This window comes from Aethalodelphis obliquidens, unplaced genomic scaffold (assembly GCF_003676395.1).
Source record: "Aethalodelphis obliquidens isolate GAN/ISIS:26980383/991018 unplaced genomic scaffold, ASM367639v1 scaffold20, whole genome shotgun sequence".
NCBI classification, from domain to species: Eukaryota; Metazoa; Chordata; class Mammalia; order Artiodactyla; family Delphinidae; genus Aethalodelphis; species Aethalodelphis obliquidens.
The window spans coordinates 14,567,491-14,592,461 of NW_020837964.1; the positions used below are offsets into that span (position 1 = coordinate 14,567,491).

The 24,971-nt window shown below is 36.5% G+C and overlaps 1 protein-coding gene and 1 non-coding gene across 3 annotated transcripts in view; both read right to left on the bottom strand.

The window, feature by feature from the left end:
* The window catches only part of AP1G1 (adaptor related protein complex 1 subunit gamma 1), an 80,806-nt gene that overhangs the window by 22,950 nt on the left and 32,885 nt on the right, over positions 1–24,971 (bottom strand). Inside the window, exons 3-12 of one of the 2 annotated variants that reach the window (XM_027119370.1) lie at positions 18,777–18,901; positions 13,099–13,240; positions 11,136–11,232; positions 9,886–9,962; positions 9,043–9,051; positions 6,326–6,421; positions 5,783–5,863; positions 5,484–5,582; positions 1,768–1,823; positions 587–700 (exon numbers count right to left, since the gene is read on the bottom strand). In XM_027119370.1, coding sequence (XP_026975171.1) covers positions 587–700; positions 1,768–1,823; positions 5,484–5,582; positions 5,783–5,863; positions 6,326–6,421; positions 9,043–9,051; positions 9,886–9,962; positions 11,136–11,232; positions 13,099–13,240; positions 18,777–18,901 — 896 coding nt within the window. The remainder of the gene's footprint in view (positions 1–586; positions 701–1,767; positions 1,824–5,483; positions 5,583–5,782; positions 5,864–6,325; positions 6,422–9,042; positions 9,052–9,885; positions 9,963–11,135; positions 11,233–13,098; positions 13,241–18,776; positions 18,902–24,971) is intronic. The other variant, XM_027119371.1, reaches the window with a different exon arrangement.
* LOC113627422 (small nucleolar RNA SNORD71) lies at positions 228–313 on the bottom strand. Its single transcript, XR_003435543.1, has one exon. It is a non-coding gene; the product is annotated as a small nucleolar RNA SNORD71 (small nucleolar RNA).

Below are 24,971 nucleotides of genomic sequence, written 5' to 3' on the forward strand. Positions count from 1 at the left end.
AATTTTTTCTGGTTTGAACAGTAAACCAAAAGTTCACTGAGGCCAACTATAACTAGGTTTTACAAACAACTACAGTCATTCTAAGACGAGAACCAGTAGAATTACTACACCAAGGAAAAAATATACATGCCTTTTCTAAGTCCTATGTGCTGCCTAAAAGTCATTCCTAGATGCACTGTTCTAAAGAAACACGGCCGCCTCTAGTATTTTGAAGTACTGTGAGAAAACGTGTGCTGTCAGCAATTTGAGTTTCAGCATTGTGATAAAACACTCAGCCGATGGATCACTCCATATTTTCATCCTCCAACACACAGAACACAGTACCTCTGTTGAGTAAACATATGCCCAGCTTATCTGTACCTGTTTTACTCATCAAAGAAACCAAGGACAACTTCAGTGTGCACTTCAGTATTCCGTACTGGCCTCTTTCATTAATCTAAACTTCTCCCTGCCAATCCTTTCGAAAAAAAGGATTTACTCTGTGAAAATAATGACTAAATACATAAATGTCTACATTCTCCCTCTCAAAACTATTACAAAGTTATCAGGTGATGGGTGGGGAGCAGAATTTTCAATAATCTGTTACCGTTTTATTGAGACATCCAAATCTTTTAGACAGTCCACAATGGTACTTCTGTGCCTCTGTACTGCGTTATGATCTGTCTGCACAGTCTTCAACAAAGATGTTAAAGCTACATATCTGGATGACATAAAGTTGCAGAAGAACAGAATTAAAATTCAGGATAATTCTCTGCTTAACGACAAAGAAGATATCCAATGACTAAGGGAAAGCATACATTGTTAAATATTTAAAAGACAAGACAGATTAGTGAGTAAAATGGAAACACAGTAAAGCCATAAAAAATACTATAATCTAAAGCTGTGGCAACCAGAAGCCTTGGATTTAGATTTGTATTCATGGTCAATTCCATTTAAACTTCTAAAAGTGACTGACTTGATTCTTCCAAACTCTTTCAAATAGTACAACAAAATAAGTATATAGTATGCCTTTTCAGGCTGTCTGAGCCCCAAAACACAAGAGGAAATTATTTCAATTTTACCATTTCCTCTGCTTTTGTTTGATACCAGTACCAAAACTGCCCCTGCAAAAATTTGAGTTTATGATCCAAGTATTTAAAAATTCTTCTGGAAGGAGAAGATAATTCAGGGTACCATAATGATTATTTCCACATTTTTTCAATCGTTAACATGACAAGAAAGAATAGAAGGTAATACTGATAAATTCATCTACTTTAAAAAAGTAGCTGGAGTTCACAAACATGTTCCAGGTTTGCAACTGAAATGTTGTATTTTTCTTCTTAATTTAGACCAGGGGTCAGCAAACTACAGCCTATCTGCAAAAACCCAGCCCTCTGCTGTCTGGTTTGGTAAATCAATTTTTATTGCAATACAGCCATGCACATCATTTACACAGTCTATGGCTGCTTTCACACCAAGAGGCAGAGGTGAGTAGTTGCCAAATAGACCCTAAGGCCCATGGAGTCTAAAATACTGACCATCCATCTGGTCCCTTACAGAAAAAGTTTGCTGACTCCTAATGCTAAAGTATAAACAGGACTAAAAATTAACTCATGAGGCAAATACTTAAATTCTTATCAAAAGGGTTTTAAGACCAGACTAAAAATAAAAATCCTGAGTTGAAGTTCTAGATATGTCACTCAATACACGTGTGATCTTGAGCAAAGTCACTCTTGAGTACACTGAGTTTATAATAGCCAGATACAAGACATTTTTCAGTTGACTTACCTAATATTCTTGTCGTTGTTCAATAAGAAACGACCCAGGATATTTATGGCTAGGACCTACAGAGAAACAGCATAGCTTAAAAATTTAGGAAAATCAAATATCTATATTGTTTAAGGGTCACTTTCTGGCCTCTGATAGGTGCAAACTATTTAAAGGTGGTAGTTTAGTTAGTACTTCTATAGATTGCTAGCCAAAAAAAATTCTGAAGGTAAACTCCTAAAACCATATTTTACTTCTGCTGAAAGATTGTTTTAAAGTTTTTATATCGTTAGCAGAAAAATAATATTGTTACAGCCTCACTGGAGGGAAACCTGGCAGTAACTATAAATATTTAAAATGAGGAATTCCCTGGTGGTCCAGTGATGAGGACTCTGTGCTACCACTGCAGGCGGCATGGGTTTGATCCCTGGTTGAGGAACTAAGATCCCGCATGCCACGTGGTGCGGCCAAATAAATAAATAAAAGCTACAAAATGAAACTATATCCTCTGCTTCAACAATTTCACTTCTAGGAATTTAGCTGACAAATGTACTTGTACATATGCACAAAAATCTACTGCAACACTATCTATAATCACAAATGATAGGAGAGTCCATTAATAGCAAATTTGCTACATGTACTATGGCACATCCATACAACAGAATACTATGCGACCATTAAAAAGAATAAATCCTGACACATGCTGCGAAATGGATGTACCTTGAAGACATTATACTAAGTGAAATAAGCCGGACACAAACACCCCATATTATATGATTCCATTTATGTGAAATGTCCTGAACAGGCAAATCCATAGAGACAGAAGGTAGAACGGTTGTTGCCAGGGGTTGGGGACAGGGGATAAGGGAGAGTTATTGTTTAATAGGTACGTAGATTCAGTTTCGGAAGGCCAAACAGTTCTGAAGATAAATGGCTGTGTAGGTTGCAAAACATTGTGAATGTGCTTAATGCCACTGAACTACAGAATTAGAAATGGTTAAAATGATAAATTTTATGTTATGAATATTCTACCACAACCTTTTTAAAAATGAAAATGGTCTCTATACATGAATATAAACTAGTTCCAACATAATGTTTTCACCTAACATGAAATGTGTAAGGTGCAGAACAACCCAGATGACAAAAAGAACTATACACAAATACTGTAGTGTAGTTAGTAAATTTGTTTCTTACAAAGCTATGGGTTAGCAATTATTATACTAATAAATGGTTGAAAGAATGAATAAATTCTTGAGGGAGAATTTTTCCTTATAGAAGAATTCCAATTATTTAATGAGGAAAAAATGAGGGAAATAGAACGGTATCATTAGAACACCACCCTAATAACTGTTGCAGACAAGATCCTCTGATGGGTACTGAAATGGTAGGTAAAAGTCTGAGGAGAACAGAATATCTGCATAGTGTCAAAGTGTTTCCTCCAAAATATTATAATTACAAAGGGGGAAAAAAACAATTATACAGTGGAGAGACACCACCTTAACCCAAAGATCAAGCTTAATATCACCAGTAATGAGACAAACAGATAGCAGGTACCTCCTGATATGAAGCTGAGAAGGGCACACCACTTCTGTGGTAGTCTTGCCAAAAAAGCATAACCTCAAACTAATTATAAGAATGTATCGGGGGCTTCCCCTGGTGGTGCAGTGGTTGAGAGTCCGTCTGCCGATGCAGGGGACACGTGTTCGTGCCCCGGTCCGGGAAGATCCCACATGCCGCGAAACGGCTGGGCCCGTGAGCCATGGCGGCTGAGCCTGCGCGTCCGGAGCCTGTGCTCCGCAACGGGAGAGGCCACAGCAGTGAGAGGCCCGCGTACCACAAAAAAAAAAAAGAATGTATCGGGGTGGGGGGACTTCCCTGGTGGCACAGTGGTTAGGAATCCGCCTGCCAATACAGGGGACACGGGTTCGAGCCTTGGTCCAGGAAGATCTCACATGCTGCAGAGCAACTAAGTCCATTTGCCACAACTACTGAGCCTGCGCTCTAGAGCCCGCAAGCCACAACTACTGAGCCCGTGTGCCGCAATTACTGAAGCCCCGTGCCTAGAGATCGTGCTCCAAACAAGAGAAGCCACTGCAATGAGAAGCCTGCTTACCGCAACAAAGAGTAGCCCCTGCTCGCCGCAACTAGAGAAAGCCCGCATACAGCAACAAAGACCCAAAGCAGCCAAAAAATAAATTTAGAAAAAATTTTTAAAAAAAGAATATATCAGGGACTTCCCTGGTGGCGCAGTGGTTAAGACTCCATGCTCCCAGTGCAGGGGGCCCGGGTTCAATCCCTGATCAGAGAACTGGATCCCACACGCATGCCACAACTAAGAGTTCGCATGCCACAACCAAGGAGCCCGCATGCCACAACTAAGACCTGGCACAACCAAATAAATAAATAAATATTAAAAAAAAAAGAATATATCAGACAGAGCCAAATTGAGGGACATTCTACAAAGTAACTGATCAGTACTCTTCAAAAGTGTCAAAGTCACAAAAATGAAGGAAAGACGAAGGAAATGTCATAGATTAGAGGAGACTAAGGAGACATGACAATAGATTCAATGTGGGATCAAGGATTAGTCATCAGTAGAAAAACTGGTGAAATCTGAATAAAGTCTGTAATATGGTTAATGGTACTGAACCAATATTAACTTCTTAGTTTTGATAATTATACTACAGTTATACAAGATGCTAACATTAGGGGAAGCTGAGCGAATGGTAATATTGGACTCTGAACTATTTTTGCAACTTTTGTGTAAGTCTAAAATTATTTTAAATAAAAAGTTTTTAAAAGTGGGATAGACAAGAAATACACATGTACAGACACATTTAAATATGGATAAAATATCTCCAAAAAAAAGTACATTAGAAAATGGTGAGAGTAGCATTAACACATTTACACTACCAAATGTAAAACAGATAGCTAGTGGGAAGCAGCTGCATCAGCTTGGTGCTTTGTGACCACCTAGAGGGGTGGAGTAGGGAGGGTGGGAGGGAGACACAAGAGGGAGGGTATATATGTATACATATAGCTGATTCACATTGTTAAACAGCAGAAACTAACACCATATTGTAAAGCAATTATACTCCAATAAAGATGTTTAAAAAAAAAAGAAAAGAAAATGGTAACCGTATTTCCCACTAGAAAAATTGAGAGTCTACACATGAAAGCTACAGACAGACATCTTCCTCCCTGCATACCTTTTGTACTGTTTGAATTCTTTTACTTTGTGTTTATTTCTCAAATAAAAATTTAGAGAAATGAATTAACTCAAATATCATCTTATTTGAAGTGATTGAGCCCAACTCAAATCATGGCTTTAAAAAAAGCTCATTCAGAAATGCTTCCTTGGGACTTCCCTGGCAGTCCAGTGGTTAAGATTCCCTGCTTCCAATGCAGGGGACATGGGTTCGATCCCTAGTCGGGGAACTAAGATCTCATATGCCACATGGTGTGGTCAAAAAAGAAAAAAAAAAAGAGAAAGAAAGAAAATTTTCCTTCACTTAACATTATCTATGTGTCTAACCATACCTAAGCTCTTCCAATTTCTATTATAATCAATATTAAGCCTTCAGTGGAGAAAATGATACTTCAGATACCAAAAAAAAGCACTATACATTCTGCATCATTCTTTACTAAAGTTAATTTCCAAATGGAATTCATTTCCAAAATCCAAGTCAATTATTTTAAATAAAATGTTTAGAGAAGAAAAGATTAAAAAGACTTACTCGCAGTCCACTCTCTGACTTAATATCCATGATAGTCAAAACCGTTTCATAAAGAATAGCATTTCCTACATTTTTACTAGTCTCCGTATTAGTGGCAACCTGAAAAGACACAGAGGGTGTTACAAAAGTGACAAAACAATGCTTCTAAAAAATATCCAGAGGTAACAGGAGACATTTTGTGACTGATTACAGCCACCAATTAGAAAACACAAATAAAAACTGCTCCATATACTCAAAATCATTCTACTCCTTGCTTTACTAAAATGAGTGTTTACTTAGATGCAAGTTTAAGTACTCACCTGTGCTAATATATCATTCATAGCTTCACTTGAGTCATCATCATTTCGTCCTAAAATTCTTAATAACCGCAAAATTCGTACCTAATGTGCAAAATATGACAAATGTCAACAAATTCCGCCTGGCACAAAGGAACTTTGCTTGATATGAAATTCAAATAACTTAAATGAAGTCTTAGATCCCAACAGAAATGGTAAAATTCAAACAGAAGAAATTTAAACATTATCTTTAGAGAAGTTATATATGGTTCTATGTCTTAATGAAGTTATTAGACAACCCACACTTTGACACTTCACAGCCAAAGGTTACCACCACCTGCAGAGCTGTATTATATTGGTAAATCAAGTTTCCATGTAGTATATGATTTGACTATTACAACTATAATTTTATCCTATTAATCTCATACAGAATTGTGTCACTATTCATTTGTTAATGTAATTAGTTTAATCAATTAACTACCAAATCTCTACCCAACACAAACATAAGAGGAAGGAAAAATCTATTCCAAAATATATCATTTATCCAAAACTTTCTTTCGACCTCACCTGCAAAAAGGGGTCACTGATCCCAGAAACATCATGTTCTGGTGAATATCCGGACATGATGAGGTTCTTTAGAATACGAACTAACTGGGGCACAAGCTGGGGGGAAGAGAGATGCATCAAAAAACAGTGAACATCAAAGAATTTCTCATGAATAGGCAGGTAATTTGACTTAGCAAAAGGATGCAAGGGTCTGAGTCCAAGCAAATTCTACTGATACAATATACTAGTATACTGTTGATGTTTGATAAATATAACTTAGGAGTATTCTGGCCAAGAACTCAAGAAGGAATATCTGAATTAAAAACAAACCAGATATTTTTACTCCAGAGTTATACATGCAAAGGTACTATAAATAACAGTAGGTTAGAAAGCCTCTGAGAACGAAGTAAAACAGGTACCTATGGGGCATATTGCATTTCTACTTCTATAGGACTTGACACACCAAGGTTGCACAAATATATTCAGTTTTTAATACATTCAACACATGTGGATATAAAATGTTATCACACCCAAAATACTGGTGATTTTATTAAAATTATAGTCTTAAAACAAACTATCTCAAATAGAGAAAAAAATTCTCCCCTCTAGTTATATCCTTTTCCAACAAACAACAGGGAATACAAAAGCCTCCAACACTGACTAAGTGGAAAAGACACATGAAAAATTGTATCCTTCACTTTAGGAAGACAGCAAGGCCATGAATAATGTCCTTTTCCTATTCTTAACTCATATGACACAATTTTAGGTAAAATTTAATTTCAGCACCTAATTATTCATTTGTTGCCTGTCTTATCTCACTGATGAAACTATACATTCCTTATGGTCAGAATGCCCTTTTTCTTTTTACTCTGTCCATTAGACTGACTGACAGCACATAGTAGAGGCAATTTTACTCCCAAGCTGAACTTAAAAATGCTTTAAATATTATCATTCATTTAAAACTCTGTTGATCAATCATTTAAGGTTAAAACCCTATTCCAAAATGTTTGCCACAATAAGAACATTTCCAGTCTCAAACTACAAACTCAATTTAGCTATATAAACAATTCTAATCACCTAACATTAAGAAGTGTCCAAAGCGAACTGAATCCTATCTCTTTTGGAGGCAGTCAAAACAGCCCCAACTTTGTTGCAACTCAATTATTTTTTTCTCATCGTATTTGGATTCCTCCCTACTCTCCAATTCTAAAAGGGGATCAAGACTGAAACAAAAGCCAAGCTCTGCCCAAGGTACACACTCAAAACATTTACAACACTAAGTCTGTTGCTAAATACAAGACAACATAATCTGTGGGAATTTAAATAAGTTTGGCCGTAATACTTCAATTAAGCACTTCGTAAGTCACCTAAACAAAAATCTAATTTGGACAATTCCAAGATTAAAACAAATCTAAGCTATAATGACCTGTAAATTCTAAACAGAATCCTCATTAACTCTGTCAACTGTGGACAGATTCATATTAGAGGTCAGAATAATATAACTGTATAAACTGCTTTAAAATGTAATAAAACCGGGATCATCTAATTACCAAGCTCTGCACAAAAAGTAGTTCGTCTTGCATACTTCCCAATGGTCTCCTTTTTTGTACTACCCATATCCTCAATTACTTTTTAAAATCTGGTTTCTGGGGACTTCCCTGGTGGTCCAGTGGTAAGGAACCTGCCTTCCTATGCAGGGAACACAGGTTCGATCCCTGGTCAGGGAACTAAGATCCTTCATGCCGCAGGACACCTAAGCCTGTGCCACAACTACTGAGCTCACGTGCCTCAATGAGAGAGCCCGCATGCCACAAACTACAGAGTCCATGCAGCCTGGAGCCTGCGTGCCACAACTAGAGAGAGAAAACCCCGCACACCACAACTAGAGAGAAGCCCACGCACCACAATGAAGAGACAGCGCACCACAAAGAAAGATCCCACGTGCCACAACTAAGACCTGACGCAGCCAAAAAAAATTAATTATTTTTTTTAAAAAATCTGGTTTCTGTCTCAGAGAAGTCCTTTTTCCTTCAGCTACTAAACTCACACCACATAAGAGCACCCCGGGACAAAAAGCACAAATGTCTCAGTGTTCTGCATACAAATTCCTGGAACCCAGCTTTATTTTTCTGACAAAAATGCAAGTTACTAAAACTGATGACAAGACAAACAAAATAAAATGACAAAGGGAAAGGCTGCAGCCATGAAAATCAGTTGATGCCCACCCACTCTACCTCAAAAAACTTTTAATATTCCAAAACTTCAAGGCAAGATTGAGGGCAAGTAAGGGGGAAATTAAAGCTCTAAGACTGAACTGAAAGTTCAGAAGTATGTACGGAGCTTTTTAAAGCATGGGGTTACCCACACGGCTCTAAAATATCTGCTTCAAGAAGAAGCAGTGTTTGGTGTCAAGGATCCAAACTGATCTGGAACTGCCATCACCAATGGGAAACTGCTCAAAGTTTCTCAAGTGAAGACAAAGGAAAGGCAGAGAAGGAGGCTCACAAATCAGGAAAGGCTGCAACTGAAATCCAAGGCTGACTTTGGAGTCAGGAGTTTAAGTGACAAGACAAAACCTGGACTAGGAAGTTAGCCAAAAATGCTAGGACAAATAACATAGTATTAAGCACAACTTCAGCATTAGTATATTTTTAAAAGCCACATTTGCGGATGGATACACAAAAGCCACTAAGGACCTAATGCCAGCATGCACCATCTAAAAGAGGGTTAATTCTTACCTTTTCATTCTAACATACAGCAGGATTCCAAACAGACAACAGGAACAAAACATACAAAGCAAGCATTAGGGACAGATACGGGCCTCATACTATTTTATAATAATTTAATCAATACATGAACATCTAAGGGGGCAAAAAAGCCTCCCAAAAAAGAGCTGCTATTAGAGCTTCATTCGATCTAAAGTACAAAGTAAGCCCAATTTATGGAGTGATCAGCACCCTATAAAAGGAACTGAAATGCATGTAATTACCCAAAGAACAGTCTTTCTCTGAGTCCTCCTTACTAGTCCCTTCTAAACATAAGTGGAGAAAAAAATTTCCACTTTAGAATGCTCTAAGAAAGGGAGGGGGACTTAAGAAAGCTAGAGACTTCCATCACTGGAGTCACCACAGCGTAAAATGAATAGTGCGGGACCCTATGTTAGGTAAAAGTAATGTCAAATTTCAGTTTGCAGTTTTCACCTTTAAAAAAAAAAATTACCTGCCTTAAACTACATACACACACACACACACACACACACACACTCTTCCTGTGTGTAATTTGACCTCAGGCTACATTTCCTAACTTCAATGTGAAAACAGCAGATAAAGCACATGAGAGACTGGTGTGTCTGCCAACAATGAGAGAAGACTTCTATTATGAAAGGGAAAACACTGCACTATTGCCAGTTCTTATATGCCTAAATCTGGCTTCCAGCCCTACCACACAGCAGGGCTGTTTAAGTCCTTTATTCAGCTCCACAGCTTTCTTTCAAAAGAAAATTCATAGGTGAGAAAATCATGTACTTTTCAGGAAAGCCATTTTCAATCAAGAAAGGCTTAGATATACAGAATGGCACCTACCTTTCTGAAATGTGCAAGCATGTCTGGGCTTCGCTCACACATTTCTGTGAGGAGGACTACAGAAGTGTGAAGGACACCTGAAAGAAAAGAACCAATGAAAACTAATAATGAGGCTATATTATTCAACTTCATAGTACAGGGCTCTGAGTTTTGAAGGTCAATTCCAAAAGGATAGCTGCTATTTTTGTTTTTTAATCTCTCAAAGAATCTAAGCATTGAGGTGAATACAAAGAAGGTATTAATAGATACCTGCTGATTTAATACTGGTGATGTCAATCAAAACAGAATATTCTAAAGTTATATGACCAAAATAATTGCTAAAAATGAGAACCAATACACATGTCTCTACATCTGAGAATATCCATAAAGACATGCTCCTAGTCAATATAAACTGGACATCACCTGCTCCAGACTTAATAAGCTCTTAGCTGAGTTTTGATAGATATTTCAAGAAGAAAAATCTTACCAAGATTTTAAATTTCCAGATAAAATATACGAAAAACCCAAGGTAGTTGTGAATGACAAAGTAAATTTGCTTGGTCAAGAGTGAAAAGAATCACACCATACTTTTCACTAAATAATAAATAAGTACCCTAAACATTCATTTGTTCAACAAGTATATTTTGAGTCTTCTAGGCACAGGACTGCATTAATCAAATTAAATACACGTTAACATTTTTTCTCTTAGCATTTAGGACACAAGAATTTTCTTCACTCAGAACTTGTTTCACTGACTTCAAAATAAGAATAAAATGCTCGGTAAAGAACTGCCACATTTCATTTAATTTCTCTCAAGCTTTATAAAAATATATCTGGGTAACCATTACAAATTCCTGTTACAAGTAACCTAAAAGTAGTTTCACAACTCTTACACTACTATGGCAAAGCAATAAAAAAATAACTTTTTCTTCTATTATAAAATAGCCAGGAAATCAAAGGGTTTTACACATGAAAATCAAGGCTAGGATCATTTGTAATTACACTATTACTTAATATAGTATTTTTAATATAGTAAAAGAGGACCAGAAATGAAAAACAACAAGCTTACTGTAAAGGAATCAATCTCTAATTACAAAAACTAGGATATGGGAGTAGAAGAGAGATTCAACCCATTAGCCCTTCCTGGAAAAGTGTCCAAGCACAGTAGAAAGGTGAGTCTACTGCATGAGACAGAAGGCCAACACTGCCTGAAGCCTGTTCTCTTTCCCCTTCTCCCTCAGTACTTCATGAGTGCATCTAAATCACATTACCATGGTTCTTTTCATTCAATAAATTTTTTGTTGCTGGTAAGAACATCTCCATAAGTTCAGGAACCTTCCTGATGACATGAACAGCACAAAGTGCTGCCTATAAAAAACATAAAAAGGACAAAAGAAGATTTATTTCAATTAAGTCAGGACAACCAATCTTATAAACAATAAAACCTTATCAACTAGTTCACCTACATGAAAAAAGAAAGGACTTAGGTATCAGATTTATTATTTATCATTATCAGACTTATTAGTTATTAACTGGTTAGGGCTTTCCAACTTATACTTACTGCATTAACGAGAACTTCTAACTCACCTGTCTCTTCGGTCATATATTACCAAATAAGTGGACAAAAGCTTTCTCGACTAGACCATGGTTAAACACAAACTTATCAAACATGCTAAACATAATTTATGTGGAGTTTTGCAAAGTAAAAAATAAAGACTTCCATCTGTGATAATCATTCTTCTGAGTAAAAAGACCAAAAGGTTTTATAAAAACATTATGCAATTGAAAGATATATATACTGCAGATGCTTTAAATCTGCTGCTGCTTTTAATAATAGCTATACTTTCCCCAATTCACTCTCTACTGAAATCAAGAAAATCATTTGAAAGTTACTTAGGATCTTAGTTAAACGCCTCTCAGTTAGCTAGCCTCTACTGAAGAAACTTGTTCACAGGAAAGAAAGGCATTCAAAGACTGATTTTGGTTAAACGCCCCCACCCCTGGCAAAAGGAACCATAACTACTATTTGTTGGAATTGAATAACATAAAAGTTTAGATACATTAACAAGAAAAGATTTCAGCTAATTCTTCTCATGCTACAGTGGGGGGAAACATTTTTTTTCCTAATCTGTAGGAATTATTTTATTTAATAATTATTAATCTTTATTAATATTTATTTAATCTTTCTGAACAAGAGCAGCCCACACATTTTTTAAGAGAAAAGACTGGCTTTGGTCTATAGCCATCATTAACAGTACATGTTCCTGGAAAACAGCTTGGCCCTTTCAACAGCTCTGTCTCACACCATTAATACAGAGGCACAATAAACGCCAACCAGACGATATTATGTGACTCACTTCTAAAGTCCTAAATTTTACCCTTTGTTTATGAAGGTTTTAGGATTCAAGCACAATAAAATAATAACAAAATGTTTATATCAACAAATAAAAGCAAATAAGTGAATAAGATCACTGTCTTCCATCACTATTCCATTTAGATATATCAGTTTTAGGAAGTATGTTCTAAATCATTCCCTAATAATTATCTAGGTCCCCATGGAACTGCACTTCCAAGATTCAAAGGCCCTAATACAAAGACATGGGTACTAAAATAAATTTGTAAAGATCTGTTCATTATCACTTTGTTTAATACTGTTTAGAATCAGGTAACTTAGGAAGTAATTAGGTATGCCATCTAGGGTCCAATAACATTTGCTTGTTTATAAATCATTTCCTTGAAAAATGACGAATTAAGAGAATTAAAGTGTTCACAATCACTTATTAATTGGAGAGTTAAATAGCAATAAAAAAAAAAAATCACCTCCGGGCTTCCCTGGTGGCGCAGTGGTTGAGAGTCCGCCTGCCGATGCAGGGGACACGGGTTCATGCCCCGGTCCAGGAAGATCCCACATGCCGTGGAGCGGCTGGGCCTGTGAGCCATGGCCGCTGAGCCTGTGAGTCCGGAGCCTGTGCTCCGCAACGGGAGAGGCCACAGCAGTGAGAGGCCCGCGTACCACAAAAAAAAAAAAAAAAAAAAATCACCTCCAAAATTAGTATAAAAAAAGATTTTGATTTATAAACAACTGATTCATATATAATCATTTAAAATACATTTACTGCACAGGGAAAGATAAGTTATATTATCATTTGAGCTTTCAAATATGAATAATCTGCCTTCTCATCTCCGTAATACTGCCTAATCCAAATGCATACATTCGGTTTCATTGAAAGTTACCTTTTTTCTTAAGTAAGAGTTGGAGGTTTTCAGGAGTTTCTCTACCTCTCCTGCAAGATCTCTGCACATCTCTGAGGAGCCCATGCAGCCGAGGGTACAAAGTGCTAGCCCCTGTACATATTGCGTGCTATGATTAAGATCACTGCAAAAGAAAGAAGGTGGCAGAAATGAACATGCCCTGCCTGGTGCTCCCCATGAAGAAGCTTCACAATCTAATGAGGTAGCTCTGAACGATTCATGATTTCTCTAATATGGAAAATATTTATTAGGATTATTTTTGCAAAAAGTGTTTATTCTAACTTTATTACAAATTACAACACAGCAAACTGACTGACATTCTGTTCTACATGCTTGCAACCCAATGTTCCCAAATACCAAAGCAACATAAACTGGACAACATGCTATCTGTTGGATGTTAAAAGACAACTCTCTTTAGGAAACTCAGCAAACCACTGAAAGTAAAAACTAGCAATGACAGAATATGAAGCACAAGTGTATATTTAAAAGATTTTAATATGCTTTATTACTAACTACAAAAAAAAGTAATACAGTAACCAAAACCTTAAAAAAAAATCAGAAAACAATCTCTACTGCTAGAGCATTTAAGATGGCTTAAACATCACAACAGAAACACTCTATACTATATACTCTATACTTAAACACTGTATACTCTAAATACTATACCATAAGGTCTCTGATCTTATGATATAGTATTAACCTTGATGTTACATTAATTTTTACACTTTTATTTATTCAAAAGAAGAAAAAATTACTAACTAAAAAGATAGCTAATTAAACCATCATAAACTAAGCTAGATGTTTACAGTGAGGCTCAGTATCTAGTGATACAGATACAAAAAATTCTATTTCTAACAGGCATTGATTACTGTACAAAATTATTTCTAAACCAGCCTGAAGTATACTTTCAGAAAAGCTGAAATATTAAAAGCTTGAACCAGTAAACTCATTTACATATTATAACCAACTCTTACCATTCAGAAGCTGAATTATTGAGTTATGCTACTTCTACCAGCTTTAAGAGCATTTTAAAAATCATTTAGCTCAGTGGTTCTCAAACTGTGATTAAAGAATCTCTGGAAGTCCCCAAGGCTGTTTCAGGGGGTCCACGAAATATAAACTATTTTCACAATACTAACTCATTATTTGTCAGCTTTACTGACACCCGCACTGACAGTGCAAAGGCAATGGTGGGAAAAACTATGGCATGTTAGCACAAATCAGGGCAGAGGCACCAAATAATAGTAGTCACTGAATACACTGCCACACACTTAGAGTGAAAGAAGGGAGGGAGAGAGGGAGTTTCACTTAATACTGCCCATGACAAAGCAGTAAAAATGATTAGTTTTATTATACCTTGACTCTTTTTTTTTTTTTTTTTTTTTTTAAAGCCACGCCACACGGCTTGCAGGATCTCAGCTCCCTGATCAGGGATTGAACCCGGGCCACTGCAGTGAAAGCCCAGAATCCTAACCACTAGACCACCAGCGAACTCCCATATACCTTGACTCTTGAGTGCACATTTTTTAACATTCTGCGTGACAAAATGGAAAGTATGCATAAAGTACTTCTGATGCATACTGGAGTAAAGTGGCAATCTCAGAGAAAAGCACTTGTGTATTTCTTTCATTTGCAAGCTAAACTACAAACTAGCTACTTTTAAAATGAACATCATTCTTATTTGAAAAATAACTGACAACTATAATTATTAAGATGTGATTATTTGCCAAACATTTTCTTGAAGAAGAGCCAAGTAACCTTATCACTTCAAGAGCAACAAGTGACAATATTTGTTGGCAATGATAAAATCTAAGCTTTGAAGTGAAAATTAGAATTTTGGAATATTTTTATTGCCACCATGAACCTGACAGTCTATCAATACTCTAAAACTCAGTGAACCAATTTTCTCCAAATGCCTTAAGCATGATGTTTAAAAAGCGTGCAAGAGTAAAAGGTTCATTCAAAGTGTAAGACAGACCAATGGGTTTTAATATAACAAAGAACCAAACTTCACTGATATGGTTTCAGACTCCACATTGTAATTAACCCTAAAGAAACTACCACTATGGAGTTGTGATATACCATCATAGAACATTATCCATAGTTAATCTGAAAGGTTATTAAAGTCCTCTTTCTTTTTTAAACTACATTATCTGTAAAAGGCTAGATCTTCTTCATATACTTAATCAAAACGTAACATAAGAAACTGAATGCAGAAGCCAATATGAGCATCTAGCTTCTAGCTTCCATTAGGTTAGGTATTAAAGAGATTTACAAAATTGTAAAATAATGCCATTCTTCTCACTGAAATTGTTCTTGTTCTGAAAAATAGTTTTTCATAAAAAAATTTATTTCTGTTAACATTGTAATGGGTTCATTATTGGTCTTTTTATTTATTGGGGGGGGGGTTAATTTTAAATGAACTAATAAATGGTTTTAGGCTTCCCTGAAGAACAAAGAAAGGAAAGGAAACAGAAGGTAAAGTGTCAATCAGTCAGATTTGCTATTGTCTACCAATTTGAATATTTAAGATAAAAATTACTGATAAAGTTTAACTTAACTATGGCTTTACCATTTAGTGTCCTAGTTCCCAAGAGTACTTAGTTGACTCTTCAATCATTTTTCAATGATTAAGAATATTTGCATAATGCAAGCTCTTAAAGTATTATATTTAATTTTTAAAGATTTAATTCCAAGATCATTAATGTCAGAGTTTTTCTAGGCCAATGAACAATGAGGTAAACATTCATCATTAAACAGAAAAACTGTTGGTACATATGATGCCCCATAAGCAAAATGCGAAAAACCTCACAAATAAAAAAACTCATTCATTAACAGATTAAAAAAACACACAGGGGACTTCCCCGTGGTCCAGTGGTAAAGAATCCGCCTTCCAGGGTTTCCTTGGTGGCGCAGTGGTTGAGAGTCCGCCTGCCGATGCAGGGGACATGGGTTCATGCCCTGGTCCAGGAAGATCCCACATGCATGGAGTGGCTAGGCCCGTGAGCCATGGCCGCTGAGCCTGCGCGTCCGGAGTCTGTGCTCCGCAAGGGGAGAGGCAACAACAGTGAGAGGGCTGCGTACAGCAAAAAAAAAAAAAAAAAACAAAGAATCCGCCTTCCAATGCAGGGGACGCGGGTTCAATCCCTGGTTGGGGGACTAAGATACCACATGCCACAGGGCAACTAAGCCCATGCACCACAACTACTGAGCTCGCGTGCCTCAATGAGAGAGCCCACGTGCCGCAAACTACACAGCCCAGGCACCCTGGAGCCCATGCACCACAACTAGAGAGAGAAAGAGAGAGAAAACCCATAGGCCACAACTAGAGAAGACCACACGCCACAATGAAGATCCCACACCACAATGAAAGATCCCACATGCCTCAACGAAGACCCCACGTGCCGCAACTAAGACCCGACGCAGCCAAAAAAATAAAGAAAATAAATTTTTTTTTAAAACTGAATTATCCGAAGTCCTTTAACTGAGCTTAAACTTAAGTGCCAGATCAATTCCCAACTATTATTAGCTCTCTCCTAAATTCACTTGGGGCTTAGCTAGGTCTCATGAAAATTAAACACAAAGATTCCTTATTTGCCTATATGCCTATTCTTCAATTTTTATCAAGCTACAAACCTATACTTGAGTTTGGTATTAAGTCTCTAATATGAACTTGCTGCTAGGCAGAACTGCCAAATTATCAACATATGATTGAAGGCTTGAATAATAAGGGCACAGAGCATGTAAGAACAAAAATTAAAGAAACTTTCAGAGGCCTGTCCAGAATAAATATGTAAAGTCACATTAAACATCTAAAATGTAACCTCCATGACACCAAGGATTTATGTCCATTTTTTTCATTCTCCATCCCCAAAGTTCATAACACCTCCTGGCATACAACAGGTATACAATAAATATTTGTTGAATAAATGAATCAACTTAGTATTTTCATTATTAATATTTATTACAAGGCCAAAAAGAAGAAGATTCTCCCAAGTTAAGTCACAGAGTCAATGTATTTACATGACACACTCTATATTTACAAGCAATCATAATTCTCATTTTGAAATTTTTCATTATTCATTGGGAAATTTTAAAGTATAATTTTTACCACAGCAAAATACATGAGTTCAGGGTCTTCAAATTGATCACCTATATCTCCCTGATTCTACTTTCTGTCAAATACAGAAATACTATAAATGAAAAAGAAATCTAAAAAAGGAGATTAAACCAACAGACAAACCAAAACCAAATCAAAACAAACCAAAAAGTACCTTTAATCAATATGGCCATCAGAACTTCCATAACTTTCTTTTTTTTAAATTTATTTATTTAATTTATTTATTTTTGGCTGCGTTGGGTCTTTTTTGCTGCGCGTGAGCTTCTTCTCTAGTTGGCGGCGAACAGGGGCTACTCTTCATTATGGTGTGTGGGCTTCTCATTGTGGTGGCTTCTCTAGTTGCAGAACATGGGCTCTAGTCACGGGGGCTTCAGCAGTTGTGGCTCGCGGGCTCTAGAGCGCAAGCTCAGTAGTTGTGGTGCACGGGCCTAGTTGCTCCGTGGCATGTGGGATCTTCCCGGACCAGGGCTCGAACCCACGTTCCCTGCACTGGCAGGCGGACTCTTAACCACTGCACCACCAGGGAAACCCTAAAACTTCCATAACTTTCTAAGAGAAATTTATTTTAAGAGAGATACTGAGGGGGCTTCCCTGGTGGCACAGTCATTGAGAATCCGCCTGCCAGTGCAGGGGACACGGGTTCGAGCCCTGGTCAGGGAAGATCCCACATGCCACGGAGCAACTAAGCCCATGCGCCACAACTACTGAGCCTGTGCTCTAGAGCCCGTGAGCCACAACTACAGAGCCTGCGAGCCACAACTACTGAGCCCACGTGCCTAGAGCCCATGCTCCACAACAAGAGAAGCCACTGCAATGAGAAGCCCGCCCACCGCAATGAAGAGTAGCCCCCCCTCGCTGCAACTAGAGCAAGCCCGCACGCAGCAACAAACACCCAACGCAGCCAAAAATAAATAAATTAATTAAAAAAAAAAGAGAGATACTGAGAACTGTTAATTCCCTACTCACAGGTCCTCTAATTTCTCCAGAATGGCAAGCATTAACTTTGTAAGTTAAACACATAACTGGACTAGTAAATCAGTAAAGCACCCATTAGAGAAAAAAGGACTTATACACAAAAATTCACAGGGCTAAATATAATTCCCAGCAACTGAAATCTGGGATTAGACTGCTGACAAACAAGACCTCTCTTTTTACCTTTAAATGGTATTTATTAAGAATATACACTGGTAATTATTTAATAAACACAATGTTTCATTACTCATGGTATTCAAAAAAATATATGATAAGAAAGCTCAGATTTACCAATGCTCTTTCTATTCTATGAAAGTCCAAATGCTTATTCATGGCTAAATAGTTGCTATGACTCAAGATGTACAGCAATACCTTCAGTTAAATTATCCCCTACAGAAGTTTTAATCCTTTGCTTAGCCTCTTTACATATAAGCTATAGAACCAAAAGCAGCTCAGATACATTCTAGACAGTAAATAGAAAATCAATAAATAGAAGCTTTTTATGTCTTATTATAAAAAAGACCTAAAAGTACAAAGTAGTTATTGGAAGAAAGAAATTAAGACTTACTTCTTGATACAGTTGGTCATGAGAAGATGGACATCTTGTCTTTCATCTAACAGCAGCATGGCCCCTAAATAGCCAATGCGTTTGTCTGTGAATTTTTGAGAGGCGATAAGCTTGAGGCACTCCAACTACAAATAAAAAATAAATAAATAATTTTTAAAAAGAAAGAAAGAAAAAAGGAAAAGAAAAAAATTAAGAAATTGCTACCATAATCAGGAAAGCAATGTTTTTAACCCAGAGTCAATGGTTAACTAAAGTACATAGTTATAACCTGTATCATCAAACCACCTAAATAAAACCAAATAAAAGGCAAAGGTTTAAGACCGTTCAATATCTTGATCATAATAATCAAGTTCTGGAATAGATCATCTTGTCAAGGTCCTATGGTATTTGCCATCCAAATAATCTGTGAAGTTTACCTTAGATCTACATATTCATACAAACTACTAAAGTGTTGTCATAAGGTTTTAATAAACCTAATTCCTAATTTAATTCCCAGGTTATATTAAACGAGCACCAAGCTCTTGTGTGTATTTAATGTCTGGTTCCTATTGTGAATATCAAAAACTCAGTAATTGGAAACATACCAAGGTGCCAAACAGTGTCCTAAACACCAGGAATGTACAACTGAAGAAGAGATAGACAATAACTAACTTTAACATAATGTGGAAAGTGCTACACTTAGGGCTCGAACCAAGTACTATGGAGAGGTGAGGTTTTAGAAATCAAATACAGAAGTAAACAAACACACACAAGCCAGAGGAAAACCCAGTAATGGAATTAACCTAAAATGTTTTATATGATTTCTTCTTTACATAATTCTTCTTTACACAATCCTCAGAGCTTAAGAATCCGTGTAGTTATTTACAATAGCCAAGACAGGAAAACAAGCCAAGTGCCCATCAACAGATGATTGGTTTAAGATGTGGTGTGTGTGTGTATAAAAATATATATGTATATATACATATAATGGAATATTAGTCATAAAAAAGAATGAAATAGTACCATTTGCAGCAACATGGATGGACCTAGAGATTATCATATTAAGTGAAGTAAGTCAGAGAAAGACGAACGTTATTTGATATCACTTATATGTGGAATCTAAAAAATAATACAAATTAATCTACTTACAAAACAGAAACAGACTCAGGAAATAGAAAACTTATGGTTACCAAAGGGGAAAGAGAGAGGGAGAGGGATAAATTAGGAGTAATTAACAGATACAAACTACTACACATAAAATAGATAAGGAACAAGGATTTACTGTATAGCACAGGAAACTATATTCAATATCTTGTAATAACTTATAATGGAAAATAATCTGAAAATATATATATATATAAAAAACTCAATCACTTTGCTATACACCTGAGACAATATTGTAAATCAACAATACTTCAATTAAAAAAAAGAGTCCTTGTATTTAAACAGTTTGTCTCTCTACTTAGCCTTTCTTGAACATCACAGTCACTCTGATATACTTTATCATTCCATCTTGACTAACATGGAAGAGGCCAAACATTCCCTCTCGGGCAGTGGTTTACAAAGGGCATACACAAGTTAGACTCTTCAAGAGGGGTTTTTCAAACTATGCTCCCATTTAGAATCACTGTATTCCAAGGAAAGGGGCTCAGATGCAGACTGGTGTAGACAGGAATGTAAGATCACATGAGACTACTTCCCACACGAATCTGCCTGTAAGTATGAAAGTCAAACTGAGAAATGTAAAAGAGTTTACAAATAAACCTGTTTCGAGCTATTTAAAAACTGCTCTCTCAACGTACCTACAATGAAAACACCTAAAGGTTGTGGGATGACTACACCATCATGAGCAAGTCAAAGAAGCCTCAAAGGGAGAATAACCAGGATCCCAAGGAAAACTGAAATGCCTCTGAGATCAACAAAGATTATCTAACAACCCTTCCCTTCCGTCTACACGTTCAACTTAAATTTCAAAAACAACTTCTGAAATAGAAGATGTTTATAGTCATTCTTACAATGTCAGCAGAAAAATTACTGCTGAGGTGAATGAGAAAATCACAAGTTAAAATGTTATTAGAAAAATCTTTCTCTTTTTCAAACTGAAGGTTTTTAAATCTTCCCATTTAATCATTCTATAAATAAATATTTTAGCAGTAGAAGAAAATGTTCTAAGAATCAGGTATCACTGAAATGTTTATCATCCTCACTGAATCATGCTTCAGGCAAACAGCAAACATTACACAAACTATCCAAATTTTTTTTCTTAAGGTGAACTAATGAGAAGGACACTCAGGCATTAATATTACTTCATATTTTTAAAGGCCAAGTTTTAAGACATTCACACTAAAAGTCATTGATGACTGGTGAGTACAATTTGTTGCTTTTTGTGACAGCTGTTAAAACTTACCTAATAACTAAATAGCCAAAAGAAAAACTAAAATTAAAGGGACAAATACTAAATTAATTCTTTTCTAATATTTCCTGTTGGTACAGTGACTTTGCTCTAAGAATGAGCTGCTGTTTTTTTTTTGAAGGTGACAAATTTGCGGGGAAAATACAAGATTATATACTGGAAATGGCCTCTGAAATACATACTCCAGTGAAGGATTAACTCTGATCACACTTCACACTTACAGTGGCCAGCAAACAGAGCTCAGACTGTACCACGTGTCATCATTAAAAGTGTTATCAAGGTTTTCAAATGTTGAAAAAGAAAATGATTGGAGGAGAATACAATGGGATGTCAGTAAATGTGAGGAGAGGGCATCCACTTTTGAGCAGCAATCACTAAAAACACAACTCAACACTTACATGAGTTACAGAACAGAAAAAAAATAGTAACCAATTAAATGTATCTACCCCTTAGACAACAACCTCAACTTTCATCTAGTACTACTGCTCCTCGCTTAAAGCTACTTGAAACTGTCACCTGAAACACTGCTAACCCACAAACCTGGCTTTAAATCCACCATAAACAGTCCACCACCAAGGTAACAGAAAACTTTTGCTTTTACCCCAAACTCTTTGAGCAAAAGACAAATGACAAACTTGGAAAAAATATTTGCAACTCATTTCACAGACACGAAATCCTATACAACAGGATTCTACAAACTTATTTTTAAAAAGACCAACAACGGGGCTTCCCTGGTGGCGCAGTGGTTGAGAGTCCGCCTGCCGATGCAGGGGACACAGGTTCGTGCCCCGGTCTGTGAAGATCCCACATGCTGCAGAGCGGCTGGGCCCGTGAGCCATGGCTGCTGAGCCTGTGTGTCCAGAGCCTGTGCTCCGCAACGGGAGAGGCCTCAACAGTGAAAGGCCCGCGTATCGCCAAAAAAAGACCAACAACGAATATAAAAAGTCAAAGAATTTGAACAGACAGTTCAAACTAAGAAATAATTCAAACATACAAAATGAAGTTCAATCTCCTCATGAAACAAATGCAAACCCATCTAGGAAAATTAACTAAAACATCATTGACCTGTACACCTGAAAAGGGTGTGTTATATGACGTGCAAAATATGATTCAATGAAGTTATTAAAAAAGAAAAAGAGGGCTTCCCTGGTGGCGCAGTGGTTAAGAATCCGCCTGCCAATGCAGACGACATGGGTTCGAGCCCTGGTCTGGGAAGATCCCACATGCCGCGGAGCAACTAGCCCCGTGAGTCACAATTACTGAGCCTGCGCATCTGGAGCCTGTGCTCCGCAAGGGGAGAGGCCGCGATAGTGAGAGGCCTGCGCACCGCGATGAGGAGTGGCCCCCACTTGCTGCAACTAGAGAAAGCCCTCGCACAGAAACGAAGAGCCAACACAGCCAAAAATAAATAAATTAATTAATTAATTTAAAAAAAAAGAAATGCAAATCAAAACCATATTGAGATACCACTTTTTAACCTATTATATTAGCAAAGATAAAAAACTGTCATAACAGTGCAAGGACATTAGTAATGGCAGTATAAACTGGCACAAGATGCAGTAAGAAAGATTTGGTCTATCTAAATTACAAACACACATACCCTTTGACTCAACAAATCCACTTTTAGGAACTTACAATGCATTTATATTCACACATGAGCAAAATAATGGATATTATTCCATTGTAGTATTACTTTAAACAGTAAGATTGAAAACAAATGTCCATTAATAAGACATCAGTTAAATAGATTCACACATATAACAGAATATTATGCTGTATTTACTACCATGAGCATGTCAATAAAGTTGGAAAAAAATAAGTACAAGGAAGCTTATATATTGGTATGGGTTAATCTTCAAGACAGATTAATAAGGGGACAGTGCATACAGTATGTTACAATATATTTTTGGAAGAGGTGAGAATATACATGTCCATTGCCTGGAGATGTATAAAGTGTCTCTAGAAGTATAGTCAAGAAATGAATACAAGTTGCCTATAAGGAAGGAAACTAAGTGATTGGGAGAGGATAGAAAGCAGAGTTTTCATCATATATCCTTTTGTATCCTTTAAATTTTGCATCGATGAACTGTCATCATTTATTTCAAAGATAAATAATATTGGGCTGGGAGAGAAAAAACTGCAGGATAAAGAGAACTTACATCTAACTTGTAGTTAGAAAAGTTAATACAATAATATTATAATTAAAAAGGAAAAAAACAACTGAAATCATTTGTTCCCCCTCCAAAGTTAAACATATATTTCAAAAAATAGCAAAAAAGCATTTGAGTCTTGGAATCATTTCATGAAAAAGCCTTTGAAAAATTTAAGAAAATCATATGAAAATATAACTCAGTAAATGGAAACTACCTTTTAAAGATAACTTAAATTCATAATGAGCAATTACTGTGCTATTCTATCATACCTGCGATGCCATAGGAACATGTTAAGAAGTATGCTCCCTTCTTATCTCTATTCCCCACAAGGCCTGTGCTCTTTTCTGCTGACAGTTATTTTGTATTCTTCACCTACTATCAATTTCTTCCTTAACAAATGGTCTTAATATATTGATACTTGCTTACCCACAGCAACCTTCTCCCTCTCCCCCCACCTACATCCCAAAGGGTTGACTGTGGTAACTCTTTGCTACTCACTGATTTTATATTTATTTTCCAAGTGTTTTGAGACACTGTGGTTTTCCTTTAATTTAGAAAGCTCCTGCTGTGTCCAAACCAATGTGCTAGTCATTCTCACTGACACACAGAAAGACACATAAAAGAAAACCAGCATTTGAATATTTATCATAACATATGATAGATATATACCGTGACAGTCATGCACAAGCTACTGTGAAAACAAAGTAGGAAGGCCACCCAATTCAGGTTAGAAACTAAGAAAACATCTGAGAAAGGTTTCTATCTCTTTATATAACACTTAGTGGAACAGAAAGAAACCAGTTAGGAGCTTTGCCTCTGTTATCCTGGTTCTAGCTAAGAGACCTAAGTGAGTTATTTCAACAATCTGGGCCTAGTTTCCTTATCACTTAGGTAACTGAGCCACATCATGGAAGACAGCACCCTAACAGCTGTCCTACACTCCATGTCTTCCAAGGCAAATAGTCCCTAATTCTCTCCAGCTGATCCTTGAATTTTTCTCAGGATATTTTCTCAGCAGAAGCATTCCAGAGAGCCATAAGCAACAAGCCTTAAGGGACTGAAGTTATCAGCCTCCTTTAGAACAAATACAGTGCCTTAAAAATCACTAATCAAAATCACCTGGGAGGGTTCTAAGATTCTTTTATATATATATATATATATATATATATATATATATATATATATATATGTCACCCCCAGGATATTCTGATGGAGTAGATTTGAGAGAAAGCCTAACAACTTAATTTTTACATACTTTTCCTAGATGACTCAATGCTCCAATTTTCCTTGAATTTCAAAGCAATTTTTAATAGGAGAACTTTACCAAGTTTCTGGCCTTGTTACATTTTTCTGAAGCAAGTACAAATATATTGCCTTTTATCAGCATTTAATTTGGTTGCCCTTTAGAAAAAGCTGCACTCATTTTGTTAGCTTTTAGAACAATTTCCCAAAAGGTCAAATGCACATATACATTTGCTTTTAATTTAACATTGAGCTTTATGATGTGAACAATCATCTTGATGAAAAGATGCAATTAAAATATTGTAAACATTAACGGATCTGCAACTGATTGGTTAGGTCTTAGTTATTTGTATTTCATTTTAATGCTCAGAAATAACTTTCCAGTTTATACACATACACATACACACA